The sequence below is a fragment of the Hippoglossus stenolepis genome, chromosome 19 (assembly GCF_022539355.2).
Source record: "Hippoglossus stenolepis isolate QCI-W04-F060 chromosome 19, HSTE1.2, whole genome shotgun sequence".
NCBI lineage: Eukaryota > Metazoa > Chordata > Actinopteri > Pleuronectiformes > Pleuronectidae > Hippoglossus > Hippoglossus stenolepis.
In genome coordinates, this window is record NC_061501.1 from 15,730,914 (window position 1) to 15,741,003 (window position 10,090).

Below are 10,090 nucleotides of genomic sequence, written 5' to 3' on the forward strand. Positions count from 1 at the left end.
ATTTAAATGGATTTCATGAGTTGTTTCAGCCATGATGACGTCTTTGTGTTACTAAAAGGAACAAGAGAGCATCAAGAGAAACACAACAGCTCCTGTTAGAGAAATCTAATGATTACTGAGGCTGTTTTTAATTTAACAAACAACAAGAACAACAAGAGACAGAAATTCAATTAATAAAATAATTGCTAATCCTGAATTCTCTCAAATAAAAGAGGAAACACAGCTTCTGTTGCAGATCATCTGTGATATTCAGTCTGTCTGGATCAGACTGAGGATCCACTGCCCCCTACAGGTTGGAACACACCATTGCACTCAATTACAAAACGTGACTCAACATTTTCTGCAGACCGTCACTGAGTCATTCATCACAGCTGCAGTCTCACGGTGCAGCTGCAGTGCTCCAATATGGAAACGACAGAATGGAGGAAAACAAACAGTGCTACATTTATTTTATTTATATACACGACATTTTGTAAAAAAAGTCTCATTTTACAATCATCTTCCCAGAGGATCATGGTGACATATGTTCAAGAGTTTCAGTTCAGACGACTCTTTTTCAGCCTGGACGACTCGGCGGCTGCTTTACGTTTACGTGACGGCGTGTCGGGAGTTTCCTCCGGGCGAGCGTCAGTCAGGAAGTACGGCTCAGTCGGTGGAGTTGGCTCCTGGAGGGAAGAAAGACAAAAGGGACCGCGTCAGCACAATAATGTTCAATTCTAAGCAGTATTGACCCTGACCGGAGCCTGTAGAGTAATTTGACTTCAAAATAAAGTTGTGTGATATTCTGAAAAGGTCAAAGTATCTCATACACATGGTATAGTGTTTTTTTGTACCCTTGTTAAACCATAACATGAGAAACTACTTGTTAAGTTTACAGAAACACGTCAAAGAAACCTCCAGAAGTCAAGTGATCGTGTGTATTAACCTGCATGAGGTAGTCTGCGATGTACTCTGGCTTCAAGCACGTGACACCATCTGCGGTGGCCTCTGATACGTCGACTCTGAAGTCTCCAGGCTTCAGGCGACTGAAGTCGGCGAACAGGTGAGTGGCCTCTTTGTACAGGGACGGAGAGGGACTGGGCAAGACCTGGACAGGAAGTAGAAATGGAACATGAACCTTTTTCAATTTGCAGCTTCTTTGAAGGGTTAGATTCTCTCCTGAGCCTCAGCTCAACACAACATTTGGCTGATTTGTTAACTGCACGAGGGGGCGAAGGACACGTGATTTCAGATATAGGACAACAAATAAAACAAACACCGACCTTTGCTCCACCAGACTGCAGCAACCGCCTGAAGCCGGATTCTCTGTTCTGGTCGATGTTCAGCATGACCGTCCATCCACTGAAGGCACCCTGAGAAACACAAAGGTTCATTTAGTGGATACAAATGTTTCAAACCCAATCGATTTCAACTGGGAATGAGCCCTGTTGTGTTAATATTGTGTATGTACCCCTTGTTCAGAGCATCCCTGCAGAGCCTTCCTCCAGCGCATGGCAGCCAATGCCAGTCGTCTCTGCTGGGAGTTGATGGAGGGTAACGCGTCCAGGATGGAGCTGCTGCCCCACTCATAGTCATCCTCCTGGAACAAAAACACACACGAGGGGAAAATCCAATTTAGAATTAAAACATATTTTCATTGATGATCTTACAATATTTGAGTGAAACTAAACACACCTTTATTATTATAATAAAACTCGAGTCTCAATCTTTAAGTTCTGACCTGGATGAAGCAGCCCACAGATCGACAGGCCTCCAGGTACGAGCGGTGCAGGATCCATTTCCCAGCTGCCATCGCTGCCAGGTACTTCTCATTGCGCAGAGGAGTCCCGACGATGATGTGGGAGCAGCTGGGGTCAAACGACTGCTTGTCCAGGACGACGCCGCCTAATGTAACAAAAACATAAAAGAGACAGAAACTGATAACACAACTATACAGATGATATACTGCACATAAGAGTATAAAAGCCATACAACAGATAATAAATGATTAATTCATAATCCTCTAACTGTTGCATGTCCATGTCAGCAACGTGCTTAATAAAGACATTCATCTCCACTTGCTATAAGCTGCATACACATAAAAGTATCTGTTTGTTTTTGTTCTTGATGTTTCTAATATTTCTAAATGATTTTCTCTCAAAGATTCAACTTGTTCTGACCAGTGAAAACCAGATTTGATCAAGCTGTGCTTTTGGTGGAGGAAGGCGGATCTTCCTCTTCAGCCATCAGGGATTAACTCCTCTGACTTCAGGCCTGACTTGATGATGAAACGGTGTTCGAGCCCCAATTAGGCGAAAAGACTCACCCAGCTCCTCGATGAGGTGACTGTAATCAATGCGTTCCTGAGGGGTGAGAGAGGAAAGCTGGAATCTGGGTGGCTGCTGTTCTTCCTCTGGCTCCTGCTGAGGGAAAGAAAAATATTTTTTAGCAGCACTGGCTTGACTGTAGGAGACGCTACGAGGTGCATAGTACACAAGGTATGATGAAAGTTAATGCCTTAGGTAAAGAGGAATCCGTACCTGTGGCTCTGGTGCTACTGGGGGGTTGGCGAGGGGGAAGGCGATGCTGGGGGCTTTAGGAGTGAGGATGTCGTCCTCAGGGTCTCTTGATGGAGGGGTTGAGACCTTCTGGCCCATTTGCTGCTCAATGACATCACAAGCAGCTGCAAGAGGACAGAGCGATCAAAGTGAAAGTCATGTGTCTCCATTGGTAACATTAATGGTGAAATTACTCTTTTTAATCAGTGCAACCGCTTCCTGATCTCTTACCCATCTCCACCAGCTCAGAGTCCGTCATGGAATCCCTGGACTGGGGGCCGGTTTCTGCAGTGGGGGGAGGTGGATGTGCGAGGGTCTCAGAATGCTGCGAGGGACTACCGGGCCACTGTAAGTTGTCAGCCAGCTTAGCCCGCTCCTCCCTGGCTGTAGGGTCGTCCCAAACTATCTGCTCACTCTGAGATGGCTCTGTGTTGATGTCCATGGCTGCTTCTCTGGAAACTCTGGAATCAGGACACATCAGTCGCAAGAAATAAAGACTTAACATGCATGGTAGATGGATGCCAGATGTTTGCTTCACTACATGACTTCCTTACCTCAGGGCTTCCAGAGTACGCCTGCTCCCACTACGTCCCACTCGGCTCCCATCGGGTGTGTTGGGCCTGGAATCTGCCGCCCCGGACCCCTTCCTGGTTAGTCTGACTGAGGTGCGCCTCCCTGTCGTCAACTTGGTGGCTGACATGATCTCCTGGAGCTGCCTGTGCAGGTTCTGTCTCATCTCCAGAGTCTCGGAAACATCTGGAAAAAGGTGAATAAATCAAATATATAACTATCATTTCTTAAAAACTATTGCATGTATCATGTAGCAACAAAAGCTAAGAGAAAAACACCCACCGCTCCGTTCTGCTGTCTCATTCATCTCATCTTGATTTACACTTCCATCACTAACACGACGCAGGTTTGTAGCTTCTTCTGTGGTATTGTGCTCAGACTGAGGGATAGATCGTTTTAAAACATAAGTAAATGGGATCATATAACTAATATAAGATAGTGATTCCCATGAGAAACAGACACAGGCTTTAAATCATTACACTCACTTTGCTATCATTGGTTTCAGAGATGTTTCTGAGCTGTGTTCGTCTTGTAGGTGGAGACCTCTGGGAGCAGTTGGGCACCTGGCTCAGGTTTAGGCTCATCTTGGGGTTGTAGGTGAAGGGATACAGAGACTCTGCGACGTGCCTCCCCTCCTCAGCACACTGCACAAACGGCACAGGTTGACTGTGAGTGTACGGAGCACACAAACTCACAAAGACATAAATAAATCAAACATCTCTGAGGGGAAACAGAGCTGAAACTCCCACCTGTTGAGCTGAGCAACAAGAGGCTCAAAACTAAACCTACCATCACAAAAATATGATGAGTAAAATATCACTTGATTTACTATCTTAAAATATATTTATATTTTTTAAGCTTGTTGAAGAAACATCTAAATATTTGTCCTGATTTTTAATGAGGTTCACATGGCAGCTAAAAAAGACCTTGAATCTTGGCCCTGCTCTTTTCCTTTGTGGTTTATGAATGGGATTTATTTACTCAATTCGTAGAACAGCAGCTCAAGTGAAGCAAAGATATGAATAACTTACTTCTAAAAGTCTAAAGTCCAAATTTTGTTAACCCCCCAGCTAAGAGAACCTGTAGATGCCTCCCTTAGGCCGTGTGTGTTGTGTATTTGCTGGTAGGACACGTACAGCCTGCAGCCAGGACTGGGAGACCACATGCAGTCCTCTCTCCTTCACTCCTCTGTATTCACGCGTGTTGTCTCCCACACGACCCTGGTAGATGTAGTGAGTCACTGTATCGTCACACGCCCACCTACAAAGAAGTTAATGGAAAGAGGTTATGAACTGTGTGTGTGTGTGCACTGTGTTTGTCCATCCAAATTCATCACGATAAGAATTGAGGGTAGATGGGAAACTCTTGTTGAATACCTGAAGTCGGCTCCAAGCGAGGCAGCGATGGCGTTTAGTTCACTTTGCATTTTGCTCAGTTTCTTTCCCACACAGATCACAACACCAGTCAGGGGAGGAACTTCTTTTTCTGGAGGCTTTAGAACAAAATTGGTGCTAAAATTAAGATTTGTCTGTGTACTATGTGCTAGTTAGAGTGTATGGACTGCTTTTCTGACTGTTTTACCTCCTTCTCAGTTGTCTTTGTGAGCTGTGGGCTCGCTGAGACTGCCTGCATGTCTGAGACATGACTGCGAGAGCTGTTAGCCAGCGCCACCTTCAGGTTCCTGTTGATGACATCGGTCAGAGGAGTCTCCACCCTTTCTCCTGGCTTCGATCTCCCAGCTGGCGTCTCCAAAGCTCCTAGTGCATCCTGTGTGTAAATGAAACAGCCCATGAATTATCTTTTTTGAATTTTACTGCTGTAAGTCTAAATAAAACTCATATTTCTTGCAGTCTGTTTCCTTCAGTCAGTCCCAACCTTGACATTAAAAGAGGGCCTGAAGAGCTGGTCTCTGCTGAGGAAACGAGACGGGGTGTCCAGTTGGAGGGACGGCTCCTTTTGAAGTGGGTTCCTCCTGCCGCCCTCCTGGTTTTGTTTTGGGGTGCTCATGCTGTCTTTGGGCTTCATCTCGTCCACAACAGAGTGGAACACTTTGCTCTTGAAGCGACCTAAGTCAAGCGGGGTAACGGCCTTGCCACCCTGGAAACCCAGCAAGGGGATCTCTGGAGACGAACGAGCTGGAGGCGGAGGCATGGTTGGTTTCTGAGAACCACCAACATAACTCTCATCATCTCTCTCTGGGGAATGAGAAAATAGTAATTCTCAGAACAGAGAGATCAATGAAAACTGACCTGCAAATTAAAATCCACTTGCCTATACAGTATATAGAACATATAGAAATGCAACATATATTTGGTAAACATGAGCATATACGTCAGTTACTTTAGTAAGTTTAGTCAAAATATCTTATTTTGATATTCAAAAAACCTCTTGGATAAATGCTAATGTGAAATCAACTGACAATAACAAAATATGCAAATTTGAAACACAGAGCTACCAAACTCATTCTCACCTGGTGACGGTGGCAGGTCCACTTGAAATCTCTCCTCCTCTGCTCTCCGGCCGCTCCGAGCAGACTCTAATATCCAGTGCAAGGTGACGGCAGGAAGCCCCCATTTCTTTGCTGCCTGGTACTTTGTGCCTTCAGGGCTCTGCAACACCAGATGAGTGCTGGCCAGCATTCCTTTCTTCTGGTTGGCCAGACGCACAAAGTAATCCTGCACACTGCAGGTGGGAGAGAGGAGAAGATGTAGATTTAGCATAAGCTGTTCACAATGAGAGAATAAGCCACATGAGGGTAAGTGCTATGCAGCAGAGAGAATTCATTTATTAGAGAACAATGTTTAAACAAGGTCAATTTAAAGTAGAATAGTCTTTGTGTGAGTTCGTTAGTCATACTTGGCTCCGAGATGCTTTGCCAGCTCCACCAAAGACTCTCTCTCTGCTCCGGTGAACTGGCTGACGGAGAGAACACAATCCTTGAGAGGAAAACGTCCATCCATCACAGGAACAGGGGTGAATAGAGGGTTGGAGGAAAGTGGCAGAACAAACTCTTTCTCCACGCACATGGCCTGAAAATGAACAAGAGCAACATTTAACTGTTTGCTCGACTACTTCACCTGTTGACCAAATCAAAAGGATGCATTCAAAACATCCCACGTTCACCTGTCTACACAGCTCAAAAGAAAACAGCATGATCTTACCAGCCAGGTGTCAGTGACCACCTCGTCCACTGTGGACTCCACTGAACAGCCCAACAGCGGCACCACAGCATAGTCAGCCACAACCCGTGTGCGACCCATCAGCACCCTGCCTCCATGTTCCGTCACCAGCAGAGAGAGCTGGGTTTCGGCCTCCGAGCCAAAGCCCACGAGAATAAAACACTTCCCAACAAACAGTCCTGCCTCACTGGCCTCCTGCAGCGTCGAGTCTGGCTCTCGTCCTCTGGTCTGGTTTGGTGCCCACGGCTCAGGCAGAGGCTCTGCCATTGTGCTCATGGACCTCCTCCTCTCTGTTTCTGGTGGGGGCATGTCAACTGGAGGATACAAGTCCAACGAGATATAACCAGCAGGCTTCAGATGTCTTGAACATTAACTTAATGATGTAAAATTACACCACACACACACACACACACAGAAAACCGCTCTACATACCTATTGTAGGGTCATCATCCATGTACTGTGATAACATATCCTCCTCTGCTCGCATGGGAGTGCGAGGGCTGGCTGCAGGCGGACCAACTGATGGCCGGGAGGTGAGAGTGTGACGGCCCGGCACAGTTACAGAAGCTGCAGCAGGGGGCAGACAGTCAGGGTGGAGGTAATCTGATTCTGGGAGTAAACTGCCTTTGGTGAAACTGTCCAGCAGCCACGGAACTGTTACTACATGAGGCCTGGGAGGAAAAACAGAAAGAATATTAGTATCAATTACTCTGCAAGTTGAAAAGTTACAACAGTTATCTTGAACTGGAGGCAGTAAACATCATGAAGGAAATGAATCCCTGTGGTTCAGACCTATGAGTCACTTTGGAGATGAAGTTGTTGACGTCCTGGTCCAGTTCTCCCATGACCACATGTGTGAGTTCTTCACTGGGCTGGTTGAAGCGTAGACCACCTGCAGCGTTCACAAGGCGCCGCAGCTTCTCCAGCTTCTTCCCCGGCAGGCCACACAGATACAGCTGAGCAAGATTAAACACATGGAATTAAGCTTCAGTTTTTCCTTTCACATTATTGGTGAAGAAATGACCACATTAAAATAGTGGAGAAGAATGTTTTACTTACTTTACAGCCGTCCAGTATATCATCAGCTGGACAGACGGTGAAGTCCAGGTTATCTATCGGGTCTGGAGCTTCCAGGTGGCTGATGGTGCTGTTGGTCAGGGCCGTGTCGTTTATCGTCACGCTAGCGTTGACAGAGATGTGGCTCAAGCCCAACAGAGATGGACCCTCTAGTGTTAGAAAAAAAAACTGCATTGTAATATCTCATAGGTCTTATGATGCAAATTAGAAATGGTAACATAACATTATTAAAAGTAGTAAAAAGCACTCTTGCATCTGTGGCTCACCTTCCTTCTTGCTGGAGCCTGTGGGGGTGGAAGTGTGCAGTCGAGTGGTCTTGGAAGTGTTGCGCTCCACAGTGTACCTGCTCTCGTCTTGACAGAAGCCCTTCTCTATGCTGTCAAACAGCCAGTGCAGAGACACGCAATACACGTTCCACTTCCGAGCACACTCGTACTTCTGACCTGCGACCAAATACAAATACTCCGGATCAAACCGAGGGCACAGCGAGAGTGATTTATTCAGTTTGAGTTCTTAAACTGCTGGCGACTTACCCGTTGCTTCACTAACGATGAGGTGTGTACACTCGTTCATTTTGAGCTGACCCGTATAGTTGCCTCCGTGCTGCTCACAGAGCCGCTGCACCTCTTTACGCTCGGTGCTAGAGAGGCCTGTCACACACACAGCACAGCCACGCAGCACCGGGCACACATAGTCCTCAATGGGTAAATCTGTATACCTGAAAAGACTGAAGGAGACAGAAAGATTATTAGTTTGTTCAAATAACCCAAACAAATATCCTGCTACGATGGAGCCAGGTTAACAAATCGTGTCATGCAGATATCAGAAAGCCTATGTGAGTGCAAACCAAAGTGTGAGTGTACCTGTCTTGAGACTTCTCCCAGCAGGCTTTGACCCACATGGGCAGAAGGATGGGTTTACCCAGGCTGGCAGCTACCAGGTATTTCTTGCTGCCCACCTCTCCGGCTATCAGGTGAGTGACGGACACATTGAGGTCAAGATAGACCCGTCCACCCATGAGCTGCACCAGATCCATCACCTCAGTCTGTAGAGAGAGAGAGAGTAGTGAAATAAATCTCAATTTTATACTCTATGGACTGTGGGATTGGCCAACTTTTTCATAAATGCTATTTTAGTACTCTCTAGTACTACTATGCGCTAATAAAGTTCTATAATCTATAAAACGTGGTATCACCTGCATCAGAAAGCTGTTGCAGGGGACACAAAATATATCCTCACATTATAACCCTCTCTCCAGTTTTTACAAGAAAGTTTCACGATGAAGTAAAGGAGACATAACTGCTCTGTATCTGTACAACAACATAACAAAACAAAAAGCCATAACATACAACAGCCCCCACGCCAATGTTTTGAATGTGAGATAAGAACGTGTCAGTGTAAAAACAATCAGTACCTGATGGTTGAATGAGACTATTCAGATTTTGTCCATCACTGATTATCGATCTATGTTTTACGTCTTTATCCTTCACACCCTCACTAATGTGTTTGGCCTATTTTCAACTGCTGATTTCAAAAGAGCAACAATCTACAAAGTGAACTGACCCGTGTTGCTTTGTCCAGGCTGGTGCAGGAAACAGTGACGTCGGCCATGCTCATGTTATAGAGGGGCTTCTCCGCTTTGGGGACACAACGCTGCTGCTGCAGGCAGAACAACACCACCAGGGGACTAACGACCCGGCAGCCGAGCTACACGACAACAAACAGAGAAAGAAAAGAAGTATCTGCATTATAGCTTCTCGTGTATTCCTGTGAGCGTCTGGATTCAGGTTCCCGTGTGTGGCTGAGACCTTCTTGCAGTGCAGAAAGGCCGGGGAGGTGAAGGTGCTGAACACAAACAGGGACTTGTCCTTCTGGTCCATCTGCAAAACGGCATCCTCCTCGATGCTCTTCAGGTACTTGTCAGACTGCAGCTCCAAAATGGCCTGAACACAACACAACATTATTATTATTACATCACTAACTACAGACACAGAGACCAGGAGAGCGGTGATAAGATGGAGCAGGGTGGTTCACCTCATAGGCTTTGACGGCATACTCTGTCTTTTGACTTTTACTTTCCACGAACTTCACGATGAAGCCTTCCTTGTCTCCCTTGGACATGATCAACCTGGGTCAGGCACCAGAGGAAAGAAATGTGTACATGATAGCACAGCATTAGCCGGGTAGCAGCTGGATGACAACACCGGTCGTTTACAGAGAATCTACAGAGTCTGTGAATCTGTGTAAAGCTCATATGAAACAGTTTATACACTGAGACAAGGTTATATTGATGTTTATATGAGCAGAACCGGATGTACTCACCTCCTCTCAGTGGACTCCTGCTGTCAATAAATACAGATACCTGACAGTAAACAGTCCAGACTCTTGTCATGGAGAAAGAGTTACACGTTTTTTATGTGTTGTCGATAAACTCTCATCGAGATAAACCGGTTTATCTGAGGCTGCTGTCAAACTCACAGGGAAGGAGCTGCTTAGCTAACATTACAACAAGCTTTACGCTAACATAACATGACAGAAATAATAGTTGTCCCTCTGCGGTGAACGAGCGGCGACTGGTCTTCACATGTTTCCCTGAGTTAATGACTTTTATAATAAGTTAAACATAAGAGTTGAGCGAAGATGGAATATTCTCCTTGTTGATATGATTCGCGCCTTTGGCGTAATTTCCGGTGTTCACTCCTAACCTGACCGGAAGGAGTCGGACTC

The 10,090-nt window shown here is 45.9% G+C and overlaps 1 protein-coding gene across 2 annotated transcripts; it reads right to left on the minus strand.

Annotated features, from left to right (window-relative positions):
* Nucleotides 1-432: 432 nt before the first annotated feature.
* Nucleotides 433-10,072, minus strand: topbp1 (DNA topoisomerase II binding protein 1). Of its 2 annotated transcripts, none has more exons than XM_035142562.2 (28): nucleotides 9,686-10,072; nucleotides 9,398-9,491; nucleotides 9,172-9,306; nucleotides 8,927-9,070; nucleotides 8,227-8,408; nucleotides 7,897-8,090; nucleotides 7,630-7,806; nucleotides 7,346-7,512; nucleotides 7,079-7,242; nucleotides 6,719-6,957; nucleotides 6,269-6,600; nucleotides 5,964-6,136; nucleotides 5,578-5,789; nucleotides 4,983-5,302; nucleotides 4,689-4,874; nucleotides 4,484-4,599; nucleotides 4,244-4,367; nucleotides 3,593-3,751; nucleotides 3,390-3,486; nucleotides 3,092-3,293; nucleotides 2,769-2,998; nucleotides 2,520-2,662; nucleotides 2,306-2,399; nucleotides 1,721-1,884; nucleotides 1,451-1,579; nucleotides 1,263-1,352; nucleotides 926-1,087; nucleotides 433-665 (listed from the first exon to the last, which is right to left on the minus strand). In XM_035142562.2, the coding sequence occupies exons 2-28, from the start codon at nucleotides 9,482-9,484 to the stop codon at nucleotides 537-539; spliced, it is 4,551 nt and encodes a 1,516-aa protein (XP_034998453.2). In that variant the 5' UTR covers nucleotides 9,485-9,491; nucleotides 9,686-10,072; the 3' UTR covers nucleotides 433-536. The 2 variants fall into 2 exon arrangements, with proteins under 2 accessions (XP_034998453.2, XP_034998452.2); XM_035142561.2 differs by having other exon boundaries at nucleotides 2,306-2,402.
* Between the last annotated feature and the right edge of the window lie 18 nt (nucleotides 10,073-10,090).